Genomic DNA, 27,985 nt, shown 5'->3' on the forward strand with positions numbered 1-27,985 from the left:
CATGTGAAGAGCTGACTCATTTGAAAAGACCCTGATGCTGGGAAAGATCAAAGGCAGGAGGAGAAGGGGATGACAGAGGATGAGTTGGCTGGATGGCATCACCGACTCGATGGACATGAGTTTGAGTAAACTCCAAGAGTTGGTGATGGACAGGGAGGCCTGGCGTGCTGCGATTCATGGGGTCGCAAAGAGTCGGACACCACTGAGCGACTGAACTGAATTGAACAATAACTAAAACTGAAGAAGAGAGTAGAATGCTTTGTAAACAAACTCATATCACTGTATGTAATAATGTCACCAATGATCTGACACTTCAAAGCAGAGGGAAAATAATGAATTATTCAATAAATAGTGTTAAAACAATAGATTAACAGTGCCAATGACCATATCCCTACTTCATACTGTACAGTAAGACAAATCACAGCTATATTAAATGTGCGTGTAAATGTGCATAAATTTTGCCATAAAAGGAACAGAAGAGACTAAAGATCAATGGTTATAAACCTCAGCACAAGAAGGTTTTCTCCCTACTCCAAGGAAAGAAAGTAGGAAGAAAAGGAGGGAAGCAGAAAGAATAGAGAGATGAGAAGGAATCACAAATATGTTCAGTTCAGATGCTCAGTCGTGTCCGACTCTTTGCAGCCCCATGGACTGCAGCACGCCAGGCTTCCCCATCCATCACCAACTCCAGGAGCTTGCTCAAACTCATGTCCAACAAGTCGGTGATGCCACCCAACCATCTCATCCTCTGTCATCCCCTTCTCCTCTTGTCTTTAATCTTTCCCAGCATCAGAGTCCTTTCTAATCAGTCAGTTCTTCACATCAAGCGGCCAAAGTATTGGAGCTTCGGCCTCAGCATTAGTTCTTCCAATGAATATTCAGGACTGATTTCTTTAGGATAGACTGGTTGGATCTCCTTGCAGTCCAATGGACACTTGAGTCGGATTCTCCAATACCACAGTTCAAAAGTATTACAAACATGTAATCTAGGATAAAAGTTACTCTCCTTATAAAAAAATTACAGCAGGTGAAATTTTAAACTAACCAGAAAGAAAAATAAATATTTCAGTTAACGTATGTGCTTAGACAAGGATTGTTGTTGTTGTTCATTGTTCAGTTGCTAAGTCGTGACCGACTCTTTGTGACCCCATGGACTGCAGTACTCCAGGCTTCCCTGTCCTTCACTGTCTCCTGGGGTTCACTCAAATTCATGTCCACTGAGTCAATGGTGCTATCCAACCATCTCATCCTCTGTTGCCCCCTTCTCCAACTCTCAATCTTTCCCAGCATCAGGGTCTTTTCCAGTGAGTCAGCTCTTCACATCAGGTGGCCAAAGTACGGGAGCTTCAGCTTCAGCCTCAATCCTTGCAGTGATATTCAGGGTTTATTTCCTTTAGGATTGACTGGTTTGCTCCCCTTGCTATCCAAGGGACTCTCAAGAGTCTTCTGCAACACCACCGTTCAAAAGCACCGTTTCTTTGGCACTCAGCATTCTTTATGGTCCAACTCTCACATTCATACATGACCACTGGAAAAACCATAGCTTTGACTATTTGGACCTTTGTCAGCAAAGTGATGTCTCTGCTTTTTAATATGCTGTCTAGGTTTGTCATAGCTTTCCTTCCAAGGAGCAAATGTCTTTTAATTTCCTGGCTGCAGTCACCATCTGCAGTGATTTTGGATCCCAAGAAAATAAAATCTGTCACTGTTTCCACTTTTTCCCCATCTATTTGCCATGAAGTGATGGGACCTGATGCCATGATCTTAATTTTTTTAATGTTGAGTTTCAAGCCAGCTTTTTCACTCTCCTCTTTCACCCTCATCAAGAGGCTCTTTATATCCTCTTTCCTTTCTGCCATTAGAGTGGTATCATTTGCATATCTGAGGTTGTTGATATTTCTCCTGGCAATCTTGCTTCCAACTTGTGATTCATCTAGACAAGGATTAAGGTCATTAATAGTTTTTTTTTTAATCTTTATATATAATATCAATAAGAAATGGAAAACACCTCAAAAAACACCTTGCATTTTTTAACAGTTATACAAGTAGTGCTGAGAGCCCAGTGAAATAAATAAACAGGCTAGTTACTGCTGGCAGTATCTTTTCTGGATGGCAAGCACATCCTTTCTGGAGAGCAATCGGACAGCATTAGCAACAGTCTTTATAAAAGGCATATTCATTGAACTTCCATATCTAGAAATTTATCTTCAGGAAACATCACCAACATATACAAAGATTTCTGAAGAAAGCTTAGTTATATCACTATTTAAAATACTAAAATTTTTATTTTGCCATTTGCAACAGTATGGATGAACTTGGAATCTATTACCCTTAGTGAAATAATCAGATAAAGACAGATACTGTATGATATTACTTATGTGTGAAATCTAAAAAATAAAACAAACTAGTGACTATAACGAATAAGAAACAGACCCACAGATACACAGAGCAAACTAGTGGTTGGCAGTGAGGAAAAGGCAGGGGGCAAGGTAGCAGTAGGGATTAAGTGGTACAAACTACTGTGTAGAAAATAAATAAGCCAAAAGGTATATTGTACAGAACGGGGAATAGAGCCAACATTTTGTCATTGTAAGTGGAGTATAAAAATACTAGCAAACCAAATCCAGAAACTTTTTAAAAGGTAACACATTGTGATCAGTGGGATTTGTCCCAGTACTGCAAGGGTGATTCGACATATAAAAATCAATAAGTGTACTACATTAACAGAATGAAAAAAACTACATGATCATCTCAACTGACACAGAAAAGGCACTGACAGTAGTCCACATCCTTTCATAATAAAAATGTCAGAAAACCAGGACCAGGAAATTTTCTCAACATGGTAAAGAGTATTTATGAAAAATCCCCAGCCAAAATCATATTCAGTGGTGAAACGTTGAAACTTAGTCTCCCAAGATTAGGAGTAAGACAACAATGCCCACTTTCTTCACTGCTTTTCAACACAGTACTGGAAGTTCTGCCCCAAATATGAGACCAAAACCACAGGCAACAAAAGGCAACATAGATACTTAATTAAAATTATAACTTTTGTGCATCAAAGGACACTGACAAGAGAGTGAAAGACAACTCAAAGCGAGAAAATGTTTTCAAATTATATATCTGGTAAGGTTTTGATAATCAGAATTTAAAAGAACTCCTACAACTCAACCAACAATCCAATTCAAAAATGGGCAAAGAACTTAAATAGATATTTCTCCAAAGAATATAAGTAAACGCCACCAAGCACACAAAAATATGTTCAACATCATTAGTCATTTAAGGAAACACAAATCCAAACCACAGTGAGATAATATTTCTTAACTACAAAGATGGCTACATTTTTTTTTAAGTAAAGTAAGCACGGGCGCAGGAGGGCCTAGAGGAGCTATCCCACGTTGACAGTCAGGAAGGGTGGCGGTGAGGGGATACCCCTCGTCCAAGGTAAGGAGCAATGGCTGCACTTTGCTGGAGCAGCCGTGAAGAGATATCCCACGTCCAAGGTAAGAGAAACCCAAGTAAGATGGTAGGTGTTGCAAGAGGGCATCAGAGGGCAAACACACTGAAACCATACTCACAGAAAACTAGTCAATCTAATCACACTAGGACCACAGCCTTGTCTAACTCAATGAAACTAAGCCATGCCCATGGGGCAACCCAAGATGGGCAGGTCATGGTGGAGAGATTTGACAGAATGTGGTCCACTGGAGAAGGGAATGGCAAACCACTTCAGTATTCTTGCCTTGAGAACCCCATGAACAGTATGAAAAGGCAAAATGATAGGATACTGAAAGAGAAACTCCCCAGGTCAGTAGGTGCCCAATATGCTACTGGAGATCAGTGGAGAAATAACTCCAGAAAGAATGAAGGGATGGAGTCAAAGCAAAAACAATACCCAGTTGTGGATGTGACTGGTGATAGAAGTAAGGTCCGATGCTGTAAAGAGCAATATTGCATAGGAACCTGGAATGTCAGGTCCATGAATCAAGGCAAATTGGAAGTGGTCAAACAAGAGATGGCAAGAGTGAATGTCGACATTCTAGGAGTCAGTGAACTGAAATGGACTGGAATGGGTGAATTTAACTCAGATGACCATTATATCTACTACTGCAGGCAGGAATCCACCATGGTCAACAAAAGAGTCTGAAATGCAGTACTTGGATGCAATCTCAAAAACGACAGAATGATCTCTGTTCGTTTCCAAGGCAAACCATTCAATATTACAGTAATCCAAGTCTATGCCCCAACCAGTAACACTGAAGAAGCTGAAGTTGAATGGTTCTATGAAGACCTACAAGACCTTTTAGAACTAACACCCAAAAAAGATGCCCTTTTCATTATAGGGGACTGGAATGCAAAAGTAGGAAGTCAAGAAACACCTGGAGTAACAGGCAAATTTGGCCTTGGAATACGGAATGAAGCAGGGCAAAGGCTAATAGAGTTTTGCCAAGAAAATGCACTGGTCATAACAAACACCCTCTTCCAACAACACAGAGAAGACTCTATACATGGACATTACCATATGGTCAACACCGAAATCAGATTGATTATATTCTTTGCAGCCAAAGATGGAGAAACTCTACATGGTCAGCAAAAACAAGACCAGGAGCTGACTGTGGCTCAGACCATGAACTCCTTATTGCTAAATTCAGACTTAAATTGAAGAAAGTAGGGAAAACCACTAGACCATTCAGGTATGACCTAAATCAAATCCCTTATGATTATATAGTGGAAGTGAGAAATAGATTTAAGGGCCTAGATCTGATAGACAGAGTGCCTGATGAACTATGGAATGAGGTTCGTGACATTGTACAGGAGACAGGGATCAAGACCATTCCCATAGAAAAGAAATGCAAAAAAGCAAAATGGCTGTCTGGGGAGGCCTTACAAATAGCTGTGAAAAGAAGAGAAGCGAAAAGCAAAGGAGAAAAGGAAAGATATAAACATCTGAATGCAGAGTTCCAAAGAATAGCAAGAAGAGATAAGAAAGCCTTCTTCAGTGATCAATGCAAAAAAATACAGGAAAACAACAGAATGGGAAAGACTAGGGATCTCTTCAAGAAAATCAGAGATACCAAAGGAACATTTCATGCAAAGATGAGCTCGATAAAGGACAAAAATGGTATGGACCTAACAGAAGCAGAAGATATTAAGAAGAGATGGCAAGAATACACAGAAGAACTGTACAAAAAAGATCTTCACGACCCAGATAATCACGATGGTGTGATCACTGACCTAGAGCCAGACATCCTGGAATGTGAAGTCAAGTGGGCCTTAGAAAGCATCACTATGAACAAAGCTAGTGGAGGTGATGGAATTCCAGTTGAGCTATTTCAAATCCTGAAAGATGATGCTGTGAAAGTGCTGAACTCAATATGCCAACAAATTTGGAAAACTCAGCAGTGGCCACAGGACTGGAAAAGGTCAGTTTTCATTCTAATCCCAAAGAAAAGCAATGCCAAAGAATGCTCAAACTACCGCACAATTGCACTCATCTCACACGTTAGTAAAGTAATGCTCAAAATTCTCCAAGCCAGGCTTCAGCAATATGTGAACTGTGAACTTCCTGATGTACAAGCTGGTTTTAGAAAAGGCAGAGGAACCAGAGATCAAATTGCCAACATCCGCTAGATCATGGAAAAAGCAAGAGAGTTCCAGAAAAACATCTATTTCTGCTTTATTGACTATGCCAAAGCCTTTGACTGTGTGGATCACAATAAACTGTGAAAAATTCTGAAAGAGACGGGAATACCAGAACACCTGATCTGCCTCTTGAGAAATTCGTATGCAGGTCAGGAAGCAACAGTTAGAACTGGACATGGAACAACAGACTGGTTCCAAATAGGAAAAGGAGTACGTCAAGGCTGTATATTGCCACCCTGTTTATTTAACTTATATGCAGAGTAAATCATGAGAAACGCTGGACTGGAAGAAACACAAGCTGGAATCAAGATTGCCGGGAGAAATATCAATAACCTCAGATATGCGGATGACACCACCCTTATGGCAGAAAGTGAAGAGGAACTCAAAAGCCTCTTGATGAAAGTGAAAGTGGAGAGTGAAAAAGTTGGCTTAAAGCTCAACATTCAGAAAACGAAGATCATGGCATCTGGTCCCATCACTTCATGGGAAATAGATGGGGAAAGAGTGGAAACAGTGTTAGACTTTATTTTTCTGGGCTCCAAAATCACTGCAGATGATGACTGCAGCCATGAAATTATAAGACACTTACTCCTTGGAAGAAAAGTTATGACCAACCTAGATAGCATATTCAAAAGCAGAGACATCATTTTGCCAACAAAAGTCCGTCTAGTCAAGGCTATGGTTTTTCCTGTGGTCATGTATGGATGTGAGAGTTGGACTGTGAAGAAAGCTGAGCACCCAACAATTGATGCTTTTGAATTGTGGTGTTGGAGAAAACTCTTGAGAGTCCCTTGGACTGCAAGGAGATCCCACCAGTCCATCCTAAAGGAGATCGGTCCTGGGTGTTCATTGGAAGGACTGATGCTGACGCTGAAACTCCAATACTTTGGCCACCTCATGCGAAGAGTTGACTCATTGGAAAAGACTCTGATGCTGGGAGGGATTGGGGGCAGGAGGAGAAGGGGACGACAGAGGATGAGATGGCTGGATGGCATCACTGACTCGATGGACATGAGTTTGGGTGAACTCCAGGAGTTGACGATGGACAGGGAGGCCTGGCGTGCTGCGATTCATGGGGTCGCAAAGAGTCGGACACGACTGAGCGACTGAACGACTGAACTGAACTGAACTGATTGATATAAAGCCTCAACTTACTTGTACATATTAGCTTAATTTTAATTAAGATTAGAAACATGTGGAAAACAAAGTATGATTACCAAAGGGGGAAGGGGAGGGCAAGATAAATAAGGATTTGGAGATTAACAGATACACACTACTCTATATAAAATAGATAACCAACAAGGACCTACTGCATAGCACAAAGAACTATACTCAACATTTTGTAATAACCTATAAGAAAAAAGAATCTGAAAAAATTATATATATACATACATGTATATAATTATATATACATGAATCTCTTTACTGTATACTTGAAACTAACACAACATTATAAATCAACTATACTTCAATAAAAAATAACAATTTTTCAAGTGTACAGACCTGTCTGTTAGAATCTGGGATTATGTGCCTCACCTATGAGAAGCCTACTTGTCTGGAGCACAAATCCACACAATCAAGGCACCACTGTCCAACAGGCACCAAAACTCTAAGTACAGAATATGGCAGTAAAGTAAGGATTTCAAACATAGAATCCTGCCAATTCCAATCATGACTGGGTGCAAACCCCATGCCAAGAGAAATAAAACCAAAACAACAAAGAAAAAAGAACGTGGAAAAATGCACTGAGGCTCATAAATATGCTGAAAGAAAGGACACTGACCCAAAAATGTTACCAACTGCCCTCAAAACCAGTCTTCTCCTCAATGCTAAAGCTGAGTAGAGGCCAACCAGCTGAAGGCCACTGAAAACAGCCCCTCCATCAAAATTCCTAGGTGGGCAGACGCATCACAACTTCTGAAGCAGCAGGACTTTAGAACAGTGTTGAAAAACATCTACTCAGACAAACTCAAATGGAAGATTTCCCTTCCTGATTAACTCACTTCTCAGGAACTCCTTCACAGGCCAACACACAGGCTAGCCAGTGTCATCCCCGTCTTGAACATACACAACCACGTTTTCATGCTATAAGCATGAAGAAGCAGAAGGGTTTTCTTGTTCCTTTTCTCGGTTTTGGTGCAACATCCACTGACCTATCCCATCTGGGACTCTGTATAAAAGTGCTATAGCAGAATACCACTGAGTAACAAAAGGAGGGAGGCGAGAAGCAATACTACAGGCATTTTATCATTTATCAAAGAGATGAGTACCTCAGATGACCTCATGTGAATCTTGCTTTTAACCATCTGGTAGCTGATGAGCCTCAGTTTCTGAATCATAAAGTGAGGATAATATTAGTACGAATCCCATTGCTGTTGTTGCTCAGTCGCTAAGTCGTGTCTGACTCTTTGCGACCCCATGGACTGCAGCACGCCAGGCTCCTCTGTCCTCCACTACCTCCTGGAGTTTGCTCAAATTCACGTCCATTAAGTTGGTGATGCTATCTAATCATCTCATCCTCTGTTGTCCTCCTCTCCTCCTGCCCTCAATCTTTCCCAGAATCAGGATCTTTTCCAATGAGTCAGCTCTTCACAACATGCAGCCAAAGTACTGAAGCTTCAGCTTCAGCAACAGTCCTTCCAATGAATATTCAGGGTTGATTTTCTTTAGGATGGACTGGTTTGAACTCCTGCTGTCCAAGGGACTCTTGAGACTCTTCTCTAGTGCTACAATTCAAAGCCTTAAATTCTTCATCATTCAGTCTTCTTCATGGTCCAACTCTCACATCCATATATGACTACTGGAAAAACCATAGCTTTGGCTATTCGGACCTTTGTCAGCAAAGTGATGTCTCTGCTTTTTAATACATTGCCTAGGTTTGATCATACATTTCCTGCCAAGGAGCAAGTGTTTTGTTTTGTTTTGTTTAATTTCATGGCTACAATCACTGTCCACAGTAATTTTGGAGCCCAAAAAAATAAAATCTGTCACTGCTTCCACTTTTTCCCTTTCTATTTGCCATGAAGTGATGGGACCAGATGCCAAGATCTTAGTTTTTTGAGTGTTGAGTTTCAAGTCAGTTTTTTCACTCTCCTCTTTCACCCTCATCAAGAGGCTCTTTAGTTCCTCTTCACTTTCTTCCATTAGAGCGGTATCATCTGTATCTAAGGTTGATGCCATTTCTCTTGGCAATCTGGATTCCAGCTTGTGCTTCACCCAGCTTGGCATTTAGCATGATGTACTCTCCATATAAGTTAAAAAAGCAGGGTGACAATATACAGCCTTGATGTACTCCTTTCCCAATTTGGAACCAGTCTGTTGTTCCATGTCCAGTTCTAACTATTGCTTCTTGACCTGCATACAGGTAAGGTAGTCTGGTATTCACATTTCTTAAAAATTTTCCAGTTTGTTGTGATCCACACAATCAAAGGCTTTAACACAGTCAATGAAGCAGAAGTGGATGTTTTTCTGGAATTCCCTTGCTTTCTCCATGATGCAATGAATGTTACCAATTCGATCTCTGATTCCATTACCTCTTTGAAATCGAGATATACATCTGAAAGTTCTCGGTTCATGTACTGCTGAAGCCTAGCTTGAAGGATTGTGAGTATAACCTTGCTGCCATGTTAAATGAGTCCAATTATACAGTAGACTGAACATTCATTGGCATTGCCCTTCTTTGGGTTTGGAATGAAAACTGACTTTTTCCAGTCTTGTGGCCACTGTCCAAATTTGCTGACATATTGAGTGCTGCTCTTTAACAGCATCATCTTTTAGGATTTTAAATAGCTCGGTTGGAACTGTGTCCCCTCCACTAGCTTTGTTCGTAATAGTGCTTCCTAAGTCCCACTTGACTTCACACTCCAGGATGTCTGGCTCTAGGTGAATGACCATACCACTGAGTTTACTGGGAACATTAAGACCTTTTTTGCACAATTCTTCTTTGTATTCTTGCCACCTCTTCTTAATCTCTTTTGCTTCTGTTAGGTCCTTACTGTTTCTGTCTTTTATCATGCCCATCCTTGCATGAAATGTTCCCTTGATATCTCCCATTTTCTTGAAGAGATCTCTATTCATTCCCCTTCTACTGTTTCCCTCTAATTCTTTGCATTGTTCATATAAGAATGAAAATTCTTCCCTCTCCTTGCTATTCTCTGGGTTATATACCCAACTGCATTCAATTGGATATATCTTTCCCTTTCTCCCTTGCCTTTCACTTCTCTTCTTTCCTCAGCTATGTGTAAAGCCTCCTCAGACAACCACTTTGCCTTCTTGCATTTCTTTTTCTTTGGGATGGTTTTGGCCACCGCCTCCTGTACAATGTTATGAACTTTCATCCATAATTCTCCAGGCATTCTGTTTACTAGATCTAATGTCTTGCATCTATTCATCAGCTCCACTGTATAATCATAAGGAATTTGATTTAGGTCATACCTAAATGGCCTAGTGGTTTTCCCTATTTTCTTCAATTTAAGCCTTAATTTTGCAATAAGGAGTTCATATCTGAGCCACAGTCAGCTCCAGGAAGGACCAAATGAGAGAATGCATGTGAAAATTTACACCATGTCTGGTATACAGTAACACTTACTAAACACTATTATTACTACTTTTACTATTTTTAATAAGACCATTTTATATAAAAATCATAGGAAGTTACAATTCTAAAACCTCTCTGTACCTCAACCAGGATCAAAGATTAGATTTCTTCAAAAAATATATCAGTTCATGAAGTCAAAAGTAAATATACTAGCTTCCCAAATAGTCAATCCCATAGACATAGCCACAGAAGAGTGGGAGAGTGGAGGGTAATAAAACATAAAATGTCTCAAGATATCAAAGAGTTTGGAATCACTGCCATGTTTGATAAACAGACAAGAAAACAATCTACGACAATCTTTTGTTGCTGTTGTTATTTAGCCATTAAGTCGTGTCTGACTCTTGCAGCTCCATGGACTATAGCCTGCCAGGCCCTTCTGTCTACCACTTTCTTCTCCAGGGGATCTTCCCAACCCAGGGATCGAACCCTTGTCTTCTGCGTTGGCAGGCAGATTCTTTACCATTGAGCCCTTGACAATCCTACATGGTATTAAAATATACATCACTTTGGAAAGAAACTTAGGTATATAATTTGGAGAAAGTCCATATGTTTTTACATCCCAAAGGCAGCCATGGTGTGGTTCCCTTCCTCTTTCTGTTAATATTTAACTACAAGATGCTTACCAAAGTCTGTTTCACAAACCACCCTGTGTACCGTATTTTTCTAAGTGAACGTGGTTTTAAGGCAACACAAACAAATACAGCAATGTAAGTATCAGGACACTAAAATACTTTCCATTCACTTTTTAAAGCAACAGGAGCTTTGGATTCCATGAGTTGATCTGACTTCCAACAGTTCATCATCACGTCTGGATTTCCAGGAAAAGTTTAGATGTCAAGTGCCTGCCATAATGTCAAGGTCTGTGAAGTCAGTCGCTGAGGCACATCTTAACCCCATTCTTCATCAACAAGAGAATTAAACAAGACCTGAGGCTGGGCTGAGCCTCACTGGCCTCCTTTACTAAGTCTTGTGCAAGAAAGCGATAATGACATCAAGATTTCCAAGGCAAGTCTCCAGAAGAGTCTAGGAAGACACCATCTCTGCCTCGTGGATGACACTGAGACTTCGTGAAGGCGAACAGCCAGTTTTGGCATTTTAAGCACTCCTCTCCTCTTCAGTAAAGTAAAAGAGTCCCTCGCTTTTGTTCACTTGTTGGAGATGTTAGTGAAAGACTGAGCTGAGGACTTCAAAACTCCCATCAACTCCAAGATTCAATAATGCCTTGAATACAAGACTGTATTAACTTTACTTATAACACAAAGTTGAATGCTGTGAGTTTAACTTATGAGAAACCAAAATTATTATGAATTGACCAATAAAGACATAGAAAATAGACTCAAAACTTATATGCCCTCAGGAAAACTGAAAGATTAAAAATGCCTTCAAGCTTCCTACAAAACAGACTGTGCACACATCTGAGACAATTTCAACTTTCATGTAAATGAAAGACCTAAATAAATCAATTCTTTCACTAGAGTGTTTTCTGAATCTTGCACTGTGTTAGCTGCTAAAGATGCAACAAGTCAGAGGGAATCCCTGCTCTCTCAAAACTTACAACCCAGTAGGAGATTTAGAAAATAAGATAATAAATAACAACCTATTAATGTGAGTGCTGTGATGAGAGACAAACAGGGTTCTACAGGAGCCTGAAGGAAACTCTTGATGAGCCGGGGAAGTTTTCCCAAGAATGACATCTCAGCTGAGACCTAAAGGATGGACAGGAATTAAGGAAGCAAAGATGTGGCAGGGATGATAATGAAGAGTGCCCTGTCCATTAGGAGGGTGTGATTAAAGGAGAGCACATGGAATGTCCAAGAACTGAGAACAGATTTCTCTGGATGGAATATGTGCTGTGAGTGGAGAGCTAGTAGAAGATGAAAAGGGTCAAAACCCAAGGGCATCACTTAAAGATACTTCATCGGGAGAGACATAGAAAAATGGGGATTTTAGAAAGACCTTTGTGAGTCCAGTATGGGAAAAAAAAATTGAACTAGATTCAGAGAGACCAGCTGAGAAGTATCAGGGTTGACTGAAACAGTGAGAGTTGTCTCTTGAATTAAAGTGGTGAGAGTGAGTATGAAGAGAAAAGGCCAAGTTCAAGAAATATTCAGGATGCAGATTCATCAGACACATGGGGTCTGGGCAAAACACAGGAGGACATATTTCTAGCTACAGAGCAGGTGGATACAGATGCTATTGAGGCTAGGAGCCCAGAAGGAAAAGCAAGTCTTATATATGTTAAACATAAGTTCAGCTTTGGATGTTTTGAGTTTAAAGAGCCCAAGAGAGTTAGATGGCTAGCTCTGGAGCTCAGAGGGGAAAAAAAAAAAACAAAGCAAGAAAGTGTCAGAGACTTGGAAATCACCCTTCTGGTCACTGTAGCACAATGAAAGAACAGAAGAACCCCAGGTTAAAACTATAAGAAGCCTCAAAGTTTAAGGAATAAATAGCAGAAGATGACACAAGGGCAGTTTAAGAGTGGGAGAGCCAGTGGAAGAAACCATCTCAAGTAGAAGGGGTGGAGACCCAAAGGAAATGTCAGCTTCTGAAACACCTCCCCACATGTGGATCTGTACTGTGCGTGGTAGGGACAGATAAGGAATCACAAGCATGGGTTGCCATGGCCAGCATGTCAGTACTCAAGACCTGGGCAGCCCCCAAGAAGCTGTCAAATGACAAATGATGTCTTTGGGAGGAAACAATAACCTAAAGGATGAGGACAGAGGATGAGACGGTTGGATGACATCACTGACTCCATAGAAATGAGTTTGGGCAAAGTCCAGGAGATAGTGAAGGACAGGGAAGCCTGGCATGCTGCAGTCCATGGGGTCACAAAGAGAAAGGACTAAGAAACTGAACAACAATAACCTAAAATAAAAGTGAGGTGACAGATGTTCATTATGGAGGTCCTAGAGCAGACAGACTCGCCAATCAGTGAAGAGAAAGAACTGCTGATGTGGTGGATAATGTGATACCCCCCCAGATCCCCTTTTCAGGGTCCATGTGCCCGTCCTCTCAGCTTCTAGGAATATCCGTGCTGCTAAGGACTCACAGATGTGAGCCTCAAAGGGAACTGCCTTCCACCACAGGGGAGCTGCCTGCCCAAGAATAATTCTCACCGCCCCTCTCAAGGGCAGCCTACCAGCAATGGCTGGCTGATGTAGGGATATGAGGGGTCTGGTTCCCTGGCCTCAAGTTGAGACATTTCTGAAGGGTCATTCCAGCTCCCAAGCCTTCCTTGGGATCCACTGAGACCTCAGTTGGAAACTCACTACAGGTCTGCTTTACCATCCAATCCTACCTCACTTCCTTACAGGTCAAGCACCCAAGAGAATCCTTCAGTAAACCCTCTGGATACAATTCTCCAGTTCTAGGCAGCTCGACCTAAAATGGATGGTGCATACCAAACTGGGCCAAGACACTGAGGCTTGAGTAGAGAAAAACAGCAGCGGCAAACCACAGGGCAGTCTTTGTGTATAAAGAGGTACAAGGGGCTCTGTCTCAGGCAGCACTTAACAGAGAATGTTGTTGGTGTTGGTGTTCAGTTGCCCAGCCATGTCTGACTCTTTGCAACCCCATGGACTGCAGCATGCCAGGCTTCCCTGTCCTTCACCATCTCCCAGAGTCTGCCCAAGTTCATGTTCACTGCATCGGTGATGCCATCCAGCCATCTTATCCTCTGATGCCCTCTTGTCCTAGAATAGCCATTCTCAATCCAGTTGTCACCCATAATGAAGGACAATGATTTGGGTGTTTGAATTCACCATAAGGGACTTTTGTTACCTAGTAAGTCTATACAAGATCCAGTGGAAGGCAAAAGGGAAACTTGAATTTCTAGGGCAATCTGAAGGATTCTTCTTGGAAAGGGTAAAAGGTAATACTCTATAGGGGAAAAATAAAGGACACGCACTCAAGAGAAACCCGAGGTAGCCTAGAAGCACAGGTTTTGAACATTTTCAATGACTCATTCAACAAATATTTATTGAAAGGTCACAGTGTGCCCAGCAATGTGCCATGAGTTAAGAATACAATCATGGAAAATACACTAGACATGGCCTGTACTCTCATAGAGCTCAGAATCCAGCAGAAAATTCTGGAGTTCAGCAATGGAACCCTCTTCCCCCACCAAAATGGTTCCAGGAAACCTAACACATAAAATCAGATACATGTGATAACTTCCCAGTGGAGATGTCTGGTGTAACTATTACTTACAGACACTTCCTTATCTCTGCGTTAACTCATGAGAGCAATAAAGCCTATTGTGCTTAAGAGCAAGGTTTTTAAATAAGGTCTGAGGAAGTTACTCTTCCTATAACAGCCTTGGCAATTTATCTCCACATTTGGTTTGCTTGTCCATAAGAAAACAACCCCCGATTTGCAATGAAAAGTAGTTGTGAGTGCTAACCAGGCTTGGTTGGTTTCATCATCTGGTCTTGCAATTTCAAGGTGTCCTTCACTCTAACTGAAGTCTGATGTCTGTTTCAGAGTTGAACGTTTAACATAAAGAGTTCACACTCTCTCTCCTAAACATAAAAGTCAGGGTAGAAGGACCCAGAACTCTAAATAAACACCCACACTACCTTTTATACAATTTAAGGAGACAAAGTGTTAGACATTCAGTTACTACCAGACACTGATTATTACGCCAGGTCTAGAACATTCATCACCACACCACCTGAACCTTAAGTGGTTATTTAAATGGACTGGGGTGCATTGTGCTATAAAGTGTGTTTGCTTGTACACTTTCATGTGAGGAGCTATGAATAGGTCTAAAATTTTTAAAGAATGTTGCAGACTTAAAATGATGCTAAAAGTGCATTTACTGGAAGTTCACTTACACATCCAGAGATGGCAGGAAAAGCTGTATTCTGAGGTCTGCTCACAGAAAGGGTTGACCTGATTGCCCCTTTTAACATACTAAAAACACTCCAATGTGTTAAAAATGTGGTATACAACCATATGTGGGCGTGAGGTTTTCTTCACGATCACATTCTGAACAGCAGTTTAAAAGACATTCATGGCTGCAGCCCCAGCACTTAGCATAGTTCTAGGCACATAGTTAACATACAATAAATATTTGATTGATGGTTAATGGAACAAAAGTAACTATTTTTAAATAAAGGTCACATCCAGGATATGTGATCCACAGTTTATTAGCAAGTGCCCTTGAGATATAAGTTTTAGAACACTGAACTCAGACAAGGAAATGAAAATCAAAGAGGAAAATTCCCTGATCAAGAATCTGAGAATAGGGTGGAGGCCCCTCGGCAGGGGAATTCCTGGTATGGCAGAATGCGGCCTGGGGCCCCAGTCCCACACACGTGTCCCTCCAGTCTCCACACCAATGCTCCTATAAGTCATTTAGAAAGCAATGTGGTGATGGAACGATGCTGGGGGGATTCCTGGAGAGATGGGATGACTGGAGCAAAGAAAGAACAAATTTTTTTAACATTTAACATTTTATTGATTAAAATATTTATGATTATAAACTGCATTCCGTTTTCTGTTATCAAACACACAATTAAGAGAAAACAGGACATAAAATGACAAACTGATGGCCCCCCAGGCTTCCTAGGAACGGACCACAGCTTTCTATAGGCTTGGTCAACTGACGGGCCTGTCACTGGAGCGACAGGAACTTTGGAGGCAGCAGCTTCCACCAAGTGACTCAGCCTAACTGGGCAATGTCAGAAGAGACACTTTGCTAAAAGAAGGGACAAGAAGGAGTGACTCAGGACCAAGAAAAGCTACTTCACCATCCCTATCATTCACTCAACTACCAGAGCAGGGGCTGACTCAAAGCAGGGGTGAATTTCACCCCAGCTGAGGCCTGCCCCAGGGGTCCAGTACCACCTCTAACCTGCCATCCCCAACATGGCTCCAGGGAACAGCTCCAGTGTAACAGAAGACCAAAAAACAGCAACATTCTTGGAGCGCTAGGCTTGCCTCTCTTCACACACAAGATGATGATGGCTACAAAGAAGTAAGGTGTTCATGTGAAAAAGTAACAAGACTCAATCAGGAGGAGAAGAGCTCTCATTTTACAGTAGAAGCCATCAAGGTTCAAAAAGACTGAAAGACGTGTCTAGCTTCACAGTGTTACGAATCGGTGGTGTGTGGATGGGGATGCTGACTGTATCAATCAGGATTCAGCCAGGGAAGCTGAACCACTAGATATACTGATATATACTAACAGATGTAACAAAGAGCGGCTTATGTGGTTATGGACCTGGCTAGGAAAGTCTGAGAAGGAAATGGCAACCCACTCCAGTGTTCTTGCCTGGAGAATCCCAGGGACGGGGGAGCCTGGCGGGCCACCGTCTACGTGGTCGCACAGAGTCGGACACGACTGAAGCGACTTAGCAGCAGCAGCAGCACCAGCAAAGTCTGAGGTCCATAAGTCAGGCCATTAGGAAAGGGAAGCTGGAAATCTTCCAGGCTGAGGCTGCTATCCACAGATGGCATTTCTTCTTCTTTAGGAAAGCCCCCATTCTATTCTTAAGGCTTTTCAACAGACTGAATCAAGTTCACCCAGATTACCTAGAATAATCGCTCTTATTTAAAGTCAACTGATTATGGACCTTAATCACATCTACAAAATAACCTCACAGCAACACCTGTTTTAGTGTCTGACTGAATAACTGACACATAAAACACTATCACATTCATTTATCAGTAGCACCCCAGTGATCTGATCTCTCAGACAACTGCTGGTACAACAAACCCGTTAATGAAGAACTTGATCTCCTTGTCCTCAATACAGCAAGATCTTTTCTCTGAGCAAATTTTATTCAGAAAGGTTCTGGGTGACTACATTAAACATATTCTACCTTTTTTCTCCAGCTAAAACTACTGAAGATGTTGGACCCCACCATCACCATTCAGCAGGAGAGGAGTTTGTAGGGTTCATGGAAAATCACTTCTTGGGTCCAATAAACCAAAGTCAGTATCACAATTTTTTGTCATCCACCAAAGCAGTAGAGCATGTGTAGAACTAGGGGAATGGAGAATAGGCTGATCTATTCTCCCACTTCACCCTGGACAGCACATTCACTCTCTCCTCACTATCAAACAATGTTTTTTTAACTGAAGTTACAGTTGACTTACAATGTCGTGTTAGTTTCTGATGATAAAGCGATATATTCTTTGGCAGATTCTTTTCCATTATAGTTTATTATAAGATATTGTATATAGTTCCCAGTGCTATACAGTTGGACCCTGTTGTTTATCTATTTTATATAGTAGTGTGTGTATCTAATGCAAAACTACTAATTTATCCCTCCCCTCTTTTCCTCTTTGGTAACCATAAGCTTGTTTTTTTTTGTCTGTGAGTCTGTTTCCATTCTGTGAAAATGTTCATTTGTATTATTCTTTTAGATTCCACATATAAGTGATAACATATGATATTTGCTTTGTCTAACTTACTTCACTTAATGTGATAATCTCTAGGTCTATCCAAGTTGTTGCAAATAGCATTATTTCATTGTTTTTTTATGGCTGTCTCACTCAAGCTTCTCAAGAGTGTTACCCATATGTCTTTACATCCACATACCCCACATCCCCCTGCATGCATCATCACACTGCAATCAAGCCTCCCACCAACACACTCTATAGAAAACATGCCCCTTAAGGTTTCCAATGACTTACTGTTTATTACAGCCAAAGGACTCTGTTGACCACACCATTCATGAAATACAATTTTCCATTACCTTCCATAACAGCAAAGTCTCTTGTTTTGCCTCCTACCTCTCTTGCTATTCCTTGTAAATCTGATCTTCTGTCTCTTCTTCCATCCTGTAAATGTCCACTTTCTCCTCCTCTCCTGGACTCCCCTCCTATTTACATTCTAATCTATATGCCAATGATTTCCAATCTCTATCTCCATGACAGATCATGCTTTTGAGTCTCATGCTCACATGACCTACTGCTGTGAATATCTATACCTAGGTGTCCCACAAACACTCTGAACTCATTGTCTTTTCCACTGACCCCACTTCCTCCAACCAATGCTTCCTCCTCAATTCTCTATCTCCACTACTGGTTCCACCACCCACCTAATGGACCAAAACAGAAACCGCCAAGTTATGCCTCAACTCCTGCCTTTCCCTCAAGCCTACATAATGTCACTCAAGTCTTACTTGAGAGGGAATGAAGAGAGTATAACTGAAAATCACATTTTCTAGCCTCCTTTGCAGCTAGCTGTGACCATATAATTATTCAGGCCAATAAGAGGAAAGCAAGATTGCATGGACCTTTCAGCAGCTGTTTATAGAAGATTACTCAACTTTTGCATCTCCTTTTCTGCCTATTTCTTCCATCCTCTCACACAAAAGATGGCTAGAGCTCCATGGCCACCTTGGATCCAGCAGTGACCTTAATGGGAGAAGCCACAGCTGAAGATGAAAGAGACAAGAAGAAGCCTGATATCCTGAGAACTTTGGAGAGCATCACACCAATCTTGGACTGCCTAAGTTTATTTCATGTAAGAAAATAAACCTTGTTTCAGTTCAGTTCAGTTGCTCAGTCGTGTCCGACTCTTTGCGACCCATGAATCGCAGCACGCCAGGCCTCCCTTCCATCACCAACTCCCAGAGTTCACTGAGACTCACATCCATCGAGTCGGTGATGCCATCCAGCCATCTCATCCTCTGTTTTCCCCTTCTCCTCCTGCCCCCAATCCCTCCCAGCATCAGAGTCTTTTCCAGTGAGTCAACTCTTCACATGAGGTGGCCAAAGTACTGGAGTTTCAGCTTTAGCATCAGTCTAGGCCACTGTTATTGTACATTTCCTATTAAAAGCACCCAGCCATAATCTTGACTAGTGTACCAAATTACGTTGATTCTTTTTTAATCTTTCAAATTCCATCCATTTCTGTTCATCTGTATTACCACTCCTTTGGTTCAAGTCACCAACTGACACTCCTTCCAATTACCGAAAGAGTATATTAACTGGTCACCATGGCTTCTAATCTTCCCCCAAACTAATCCACTGTCCATTTCTGAGGGGCGATCTGAGATTATGTAACAAAAGTGTTAAAAATGTTAGCATTCTTCAACCTAGAAATTTCACTTCTCAGAATTTATCTTGAGGAAAATAATAAGACAGGAATACAAATAATTATGTTCATGGAGGTCAAAAGCAATATTTAAGCTGTTTATAAATGGAAAAAATCTAGATGTCCAACAATAGGGGATCAGTTAGACACAAAATAGTGTATCGATTTAAGTGAAAATTAACCTGTCATTAAAAATCATGATGTAGAATAATATTTTAAGATATATAAGGAAATAATCATTATATATAAGAAAAATAAAACAATATATATCCTATGTTCTAATTTGATTTTTTAATTATATAGATATAGAAAATACTTTCACTCATATTTGTACCTATACCAAGGAAGCTAACATTTTAATTAATTCAGATATCACATCACTATTTAATAAACATCAAGTATATGCTAAATGTATAATATATGTATAATAATATTTATCTTAGATATATTAGATATATATATCTATGCTGCTGCTGCTGCTAAGTTGCTTTAGTCGTGTCTGACTCTGTGCAACCCCATAGACGGCAGCCCAACAGGTTCCGCCATCCCTGGGATTCTCCAAGCAAGAATACTGGAGTGGGTTGCCATTTCCTTCTCCAATGCATGAAAGTGAAAAGTGAAAGTGAAATCGCTGTCTGTCTGACTCTTAGCGACTCTGACTCTTAGAGCCCACCAGGCTCCTCCATCCATGGGATTTTCCAGGAAAGAGTACTAGAGTGGGGTGCCATTGCCTTCTCTGATATATATCTATATATAGATATAATTTTATGCTTTTATTTTTCCAAGATGCAACAATAAACATAAATTGCTTTTAAAAATAGAAAAGATAAATATTCTCAGTAAGTCCTGCAAACCTGATCATGCTCATTTCCTAGTTCAAACATCTCCACAGTCATCACGTTCTCTGGAAGGCTTTCATTTATTCCCCCAAGGTAGATTCCCCTCATGATGGTAGAGAACCCCATCTTTCCCTGTACTAACGCTTTTCCTCCTGCACTCTAAACTGCCTATTTTCTTAACTATATCTCATACGAGACCATAAGCTCAGGCAGTACAATCTCATCAATTCCCTAGAGTAGTGGTTGGCATATATTTTGTGTTCTCTTAATGTGAGATGATGGTGTTATGAATTTAGCCACATCTACCACTTTTTTCACCATCCAAGAGACGTAGAGGGGTTCACATCTTTGCAATCTAAATGTGTGTATCCAATACTTAAGATTTTTGATAATTACCATGCCTGAACCATTCCTTAGCAATTGCTCAGGTACAAGACGCTGTATAAACTCATTTCAAGGATAGTTTAAGCCCCTGAGGAAATGATCTTATTTGATGAGGAATGACTTCACATAAAAGTCTATACTGCTTGAAAATAAGCTTCTATCTATCCACAGGGAATAATTTAAAATAACTTTCAAAAGCTGAGAGAATCATATACCCAGTCGATATTCTTCAGGTGTCTACCATGTGCCAAAAAATCAATTCAGCTCATCCTGTGTATTCTCTTTGACAATATTTGCCTCTTCAAATACGGGCACTGACACTCAAGAAGTTTTATCACTGACTGTTCATTCTGGAATTATACGTGTTTCACCTTGGGTACAAGTGGTACATAGAGGAATATGTCAAATTAATAAGTTGTGTTGGGTCTTATGTGAGTTTCATAGTTTGTTAATGTTTTGAAGCAATCGCAGGAAAGAGCTCTGACAAGGAAAGAGAAAGACTTAACAATGCTTGAAGATCAAGAACAAAGCTGGAAACACATTCAACTGCCTTCCTTTAATCTGAGTAGTGGCCCATGGTGGCTTCAAGAATTAATACCTTTCCAGTATGCTAACATGACTGGCAAAGCTGCAAATTACAGATGAAGAAGGTACAAAATATTTCTTTCCATACAGATGAATGCAGAGGGCTACGCTCTGGGTTAGATTTCATTTCAGTGAAAACGGTCTCCATTAGAAGTGAATGACCTCTGCGAGCTACAGAGAGAAGAAAGAAGTACCAGCCCAATTCGAAGGCTGTAAGGATGGACTGACCCGGTAAGAGCAAACATCAGCCAGGTGGAGATTTAACTGAGGGGTATTTTCATTAGATTTGGTTTTGTTTTTCTTCACGAAGTTCCAGTGTTTCTGCAGTCGGCCTCAATCCACTTTTTCCCATAAACCCTGTTATTTTCAGTGCATAATTTTGCAGGACACAAGGTGCCTATGCAGCGCTATAGCAGAAAGGCCCATGTTCATCACTGTAGCAGCATCGATTTTTAACTAAAGTAAATTTCTTTCAATGAAACGAAAATCCTATTATTATTTATTTTATTTGGAATGAAACAAAAGCAGTATTTTATATATATATATACATACACATAACGGTATACATATTTATTAGATATGGATGCATGAATACATAAGATAGAACTATCTTATGGGAAGATACCCGGGAACTGTAAGTAAACTGAACACTGACAAATGTCAGGAACTGCCACTGTTAGAAACACCTCAAATCAATTTCAACTTGGCCACTGACCTTCTGTGTAGACATACAGCACTCTCTTTGAATATTTTTGCCAACTGAGTGGAGCCCTCCTCCATACTGTCAGCTAATCACAAGGGAGAGGGTGTAAAACACCACCCAACAGCCACTTGGAAAGCCATGCGGTTGAAGCTTAAATGCATTCAATCCTTTTAATGAATAACATAGTCTGGCTCTCTGGAAGGGGCCTCAGCCACACTTCCTTCCAGAAAGAACTGGAAGGGACTCTCCTAAACAAGGTGTTACCACCACGGAGAGACCACAAGTCAAAGGAGAAAGGAGAACAAAGGGCAGCGCTCCACACAAGTATAACAAAGGTCAGCCAAGGTACTTTATCTATACTTAAGTTGGTCTTCTGTTCACTGATTCAGTCAACAAGTATTTGAATGTTCGAGGACACAGAGAGGGACAAGGCAACTGGGCTCCTTATTCCACTGGTTACCTCTTCCTGATATCCAAACATGTTAGCGAATGCTTGACTACCATCTGGGGGCTGCAAACTCTAATGCCTACTGGAGCCAGTTAAGTAATGTGAGAGTGAAGCAGAAAGGGTTTCTGGTAAGAGGGCACACTGGGACAATTATACACAAGTATCACACGCCCCATCTAAAGGTATTCAAGTCCATTTTTCTTATCTACCATCCAGGCAAGGCAAAAAACATAGAAAGCCTAGACCTGGCTCACAGACTACCATTTTATGACTCTTTTGTTTAGCAGAATATTGACCAGAACATCTGGGTAAGAAATTTCATTTTGCATCTAGATATATGACTTTAAAATGCTCAGCCCATATTTACGATCACCTTCGTATAGTGGATGGCTATAATACACCAAATGATGATGAGAACTCTGCTATAGGAGAAACTGTCTATCAAGAGCCAAAATTTTGGTAACTGAGCTTGATTCCATATTTCTTCACTTGACTGAAGAGTGCCGTTACATAAACAAAGTTTTTCTTTAAAATTAGCACCTATTCCTTGAAAGATGCTATTCAGGGAAGGCTTACTTTTTACAATTTAATTGTCTAAAGCACCAAAGAGAAGTTGAAGACTCGCTAGACTCCAAATCACATCTTCACCATAGAGGGTCAAAGTGTCAGCAGACACACAGGTGAAATAAACCAATTACAAATGTATTCAGTAATAGTTCTTGCCCAGTCAAAATGTGGTTTCTTGGTCAGAGGTTACAAGAAACCATTTTACATACCCTTGGGTATAGTATTTAATTAATGTAATATTTAAATTGAGAATGGTATCAGTTTTATTCTTTTTTTTCTTTAAAGGTCAATAAGTGTACTGGATAATCCAAGATGTGTCCTTAAATCAACAGCCTGCTTTTTACACACCCAATTTTACAGTTTGAAATGTACCGTTAGCACTTCTTGACTGTTTTTAAAACTAAATTTGAACAACAAATTAAATTCCTCAGTATGTGTTATGTAATGTAGACACTGGCTATAAAAATGCTGACATTGGTTATATTCTCATACTGCAATTTAGCCCTTTTTAGTAATAACTATGCAAATAATCAGCCACGGGAAAACTATTTTACATCTAGTACAATTACCTACTATCACAGAAGTAATTATTATTATTGTCTTGTTTACTGAACTTCAAGAAGAACTCGAGAGATGCTAAGACACTTCCAAGGCTGGTGTGAAAACTCCCCTTTTAACAGACTCATCTGGCAACTATAATTACCAATGTTAAGGAGGGCATTTCAGATAATCATTAAACAAGAAATTATCCCCAAAAGGTTCATAAGTTCCAAACTTTAAAAGAAGAAAGTATACTAACAGCTCCTAACATGTCCTCTTAATGCCTTCTCAATGCAACTCTTCTTCCAGGCAAAGTCAGAAGCTCTGAGATGACTCACTATCAACGGGTAGAAAAATCCATACTCACAACGAGCTGAGCTTTGCCCCTGAACAATGCCCACTTTTTTGCTGGTTATACTTGAAGAAACTCAATCAAACATCCCATTTGACTGTGCTTCAATTCTTTTGGTTTCAGAAATTGTTCCACCATCTTGAAATAGACAAAAGTGCTTGGGTGACCTATTGGACACAATCTTCCAAAGTTCTTCACCAGGTCTACCCAGCTTCATCTTCTCTATCAGTGCAGGGATGAGGAAGGCAGTAGGCTAGAGAAGAGGTCAACCACAACATTCTTTCAAGGATAACAGAAAGATTTTAGCTGGATGGTTCTGCCCCAGAACATATCATGGTGTTTCAGTCAACATGTTTGTTGGGGCTGTGGTCTTCTGAATGCTCGACTGGGGCTGGAGTGTCTGTTTGCCAGGTGGCTCACACACAAGCTTACTAAAGCGAGGTCTGGTTGTTGGCAGGAGGTCTCAACACTGACCTCTCCATAGGACTGCAGTGTCCTCTCAAGCCATGGCACCTGAGGCCACTGGTGGTTCACGACTGAGCCTCACCAGGTCCAAGGCGAGGCATCCAAAAGACCCTGGTCGCACAGGCGGCTAAGATGCTACCTTGCCTGTTCGCCACTCTTTTTCTCTCACACTGGCCAGCAAATCTACCAACTGAAAAAGCTACATCTTTCCAGAAGGCCCAAAGGGAAAAAATCTCATTGTGGGTGAATCACCCCTGTAGTCTCCCACCAAGAATTCCACCTCTTGGGGTGTTCATCTCAATTTAGCCGAAAGTCAAGAACCAGGGCTACTGTTAACCGATTTATGTGCAAGGGAGTCCAGGTCCACGCCGAGCTCTGATTCTGGTTTTCTGGAGGATCAGCAGGCCTTCAGGTTGAAGATGGGGCATCTTTAACTTCCTTAATCCTGAACGTTCTCTTGGGTCCAACAGCTCTTTGGGGGCATTCTCCCTAGCGAAAGGGAGTTGCTTCTTGTTTTGTCCACTTGTCCCAAATCCAAAAGCAGTAACTGTTCTGTTCAGAGCTAGTAAAACCCAGCTCCCAGAGGCCATGGCTATTTCTCCATTGTTTCAAAGGTGCCAGACTAATGTCTTCCTTGACCATTTTTTGAGACGTTTTCAAAACATCCATTGCTGGTCACTACCTGTTGTGGACCTGGAGACAGGCATCCCCTGAGGTCAGTGCCGTAGAGCGTTGGGAGCCGGGCTTCCATCCCCAGTACTCTAGCAACGTGTTACCACCCACCTCCGCCTTCCATGTGCTCGGGCTTCCACCGGAGTCCCTCTGCAGCGCCCCCTCTCGCCCCGAGTGAGCGCGACACCCGCAAGGACCGCCCCCACGCCCCGGCCCCGAGTCGGCGGCGGGGGCAGCAGGTGGGGGGAGGGGGGCGGGTGGCCCGGCGGCCCCGGGGAGCGGTTTGGCGGGGGTCTCCCGAACCCCCCATCCGGCCGCCCCCTTTCAAGGCCGCCTCCCCCCAGGACCCCGCCTCGCCCCGGCCCGGCTCCGCTCCATCGCGGCCCGCCACCCCCCCAGGTTCCCCTCCCGCGCCCCCGGCCCGGCCCCGGGGCAGCGCACCCCCGGCCCCTCACCCGCGCCGGCCGCCCCGCGGCCTCCCGCATTCCCCGCACGTCCGGCGCCGACTTTTACCTGTACTTTCTGCACTCGAGGCGGCTCGTCGGGCGAGAAACACCTCCCCGGGACCGCTACCTCCCCCGCCCCGGCTCCGCCCGGCTTCCTCCTTCCCCTCCAAGGCCGCAAAGTAGATGGAGTAAGAGAGTGTGTGCGCGAGAGAAAGAGAAAGAGGGAGCGGGCGCGGGCGCCGCGGGAGGGCGGGCGGCGGGCGGGAGGCGCGCCCGGCCCCCGCCACCCTCCGGCCGCCGCCGCCGCCGCCACGGGCTCGGCAACTCCGGCTTGCGCCCGGCCCCGGCCCCGGCCCGGCCCCCGCCGCCCGCCGCCCGCCCGCGGGCTGGGGCCGGCCCGCGCCCCCGCGTCCCCGTACCTCGTAAAGGTCCCCAGAAGCCATGCCAGGCTGCGGAACTTGGCTCGCCGGCTGTGCGCGTCTGCTCGCTCGCGCCCTCCGTGCGTGTGCGCGAGGGGGGCCAGTGTGCGCGTGTGTGCGCGCGTGTGTGTGTGTGTGTGTGGTGTGTTGAGTAAACTGTGTTTTTGCAGAATGACAGGCTTGGGGGCTGCCTATGCGCAGAATCAGAGCGGGCGGCGGCGGCGGCGGGGCTGGCGTAACCGGCAGCGGCGGCGGCGGCGGCGGCGGCACGAGCGCGGGCAGCAGCGACGGCCGCGCAGCGCGCCCAGGAGGCACCGACGCGGCCCGAGCGCCGCGGCCCCCGCGACCCGGCGACCCGGCGGCGGTGTGGCTGCGGCGGGCAACGGCTCGCCCCGGCGCCGCCTGCAGGAAGCCGCCCCGCGCCCGCCGCCGGCCCGGACGCTGCTGCCACTGGGCGAGTCCCCGCCCCCCGGGAGCCCGGCCCGGCCCCCCGGGCGGGCGGGCGGGGGGGGAACGGGGGCGGCTGCCGGGCCGCGCCCCGGGGGACCGGTCCCGGAGCCGGGGAGCGCCCAGGCCCGCCCCGCCGCCCCGGGCCGGCCCCGGAGGCGACCGGCGGGGCTCCCCGGGGGGTGGCGGGCCAGGTGCCCGCCGGGCGTACCCGACCCGGGACTGCGAAGGGGCGGCCGGGAGGCAGGTAGAGAGGGCTACGAGGCCCGGCGGGGAAGGGGTCCCGGGTGGGCTCAGCCAGCTCCCGGGGGCCTCATCTCTTGCCCCGCACCCCCGGGAGGGAGTGGGCGCCGCCCCCGGGAGACTTAGCCCCTGGGGACCGCGCGGCCCTCCCCGGGCCCATAGCGCCTCCCTCCAGTCTGGGTGGTGAGATGTGGAGGCCACAGGAAGAGGGACGAAAGGGTCCCTCCAGAGACGCCGAGAGAGCCAGGACAGCACCCCGGCAAACCCTGAAAAGTCTTTGGAGCCGGGCGTGGCCTTCGCCCAACCTCCCCAGCCCCCATTCATCCACTCATCCATTATTCAACAAGCATCTTCCAAAGTCTACCCGACTGCACCGTGTCCCCGGGTAGGCGCGACTGGGACCCTGCCCTCAAGGGACTTTGACTCCAAAAGGAGTGAGGAACCACGCGCACGGGAGGAGGATTCAGTCGCTCAGCCAGAAGGCGCTCCTACTGTGTGCCAGGCTCCAGAGCCGGAGGAACTCTGAAACCCAAACTCGTTCTTAAGTCATCTCTTCCTGCTTCATCGTGGACACCAATTCTGTTTAAAGATAGTGAACTCAGGACCTGGGAAGGCAGGCTATTGAATTTGGAAGAAAGGTCTTCCTCATTCTAGCCCCAGAAATGCCCAGTTGGTCATTCTCCAGCTGTGGTGTGGACTTAACTCATATTCTCCCTCGGTCTTTTCCTATTTGAGAGACTCTGGACAAGTCACTTTACCTCATGAGGCTTGCTTTCTCCATTTCTAAATTGGAGATGGTAGGACACCCCTAAGGTGATGTGAGAATAGAATAGAGGATCTCTGTATACACAAAGTGGCCTATTCCAGCAGAATTCCATAAGGTTACTTGTGTCTGAATTTGGGCCCTGAACTGCCCTTGTGAAGAGGGAGATGGCAAAGGAGAATTATAACAAACAGAAAGATTTGATCCATAGATCATCAAAATTTTTTTAAGTCATCGCATCTTTCTATTTAAAAAAAAAAAAAAATCCCACAGAATCTGGAACACAGGGTTTTCATGTCTGGCTCATTCTAGGAATAAATACATGGGCTTTCATATGCTGTCCCCTGTGCCTAGAATGTCCTTCCACACTGAATCCATCTGGAAAGCTCCTCCTGCAGAGGCTTGTTCGACTATGTATCAGAAGCATGGCAATGTGATCATTATCCCTATTGCTGGCAGAGAGTGGGTACACAATGACTGTCAGACTATACCAATACAACAGATTTTATACCAATGTCTAGTTAAAATCCCATATTAAAATGATGAAGGGGGAAAGGGGTGAGGGGTGGAAATAAACAAGGAAGTATATTTGGTTTAGAAACTGCAAATTGCTATAGCAGTTTTCTTCCCTCTTCATACTGATATTTTCCCCATGGTCATGGTTTTAAATAAGAATATTAATAATAGGCAGTTCTCTATCTGTAGGTCAGAAAACAAATTTTAATGATCCTTAATTTGTACTTGGGAATAAATGCACCACGATAGCATGAGGATGTAATTTGGAAGTAGAAGACAAGAAAGAAACTGGGTTTGGAAATAA

At 43.4% G+C, this 27,985-nt stretch overlaps 1 protein-coding gene across 1 annotated transcript in view; it reads right to left on the reverse strand.

Moving 5' to 3' along the window:
• Positions 1 to 26,042, reverse strand: part of CDYL2 (chromodomain Y like 2) — a 149,285-nt gene extending 123,243 nt beyond the window's left edge. Inside the window, exon 1 of the mRNA XM_025268438.3 lies at positions 25,713 to 26,042. Coding sequence (XP_025124223.1) covers positions 25,713 to 25,736 — 24 coding nt within the window. The 5' untranslated portion in view covers positions 25,737 to 26,042. The remainder of the gene's footprint in view (positions 1 to 25,712) is intronic.
• Positions 26,043 to 27,985: the final 1,943 nt, after the last annotated feature.

Source organism: Bubalus bubalis, chromosome 18, assembly GCF_019923935.1.
Source record: "Bubalus bubalis isolate 160015118507 breed Murrah chromosome 18, NDDB_SH_1, whole genome shotgun sequence".
NCBI classification, from domain to species: Eukaryota; Metazoa; Chordata; class Mammalia; order Artiodactyla; family Bovidae; genus Bubalus; species Bubalus bubalis.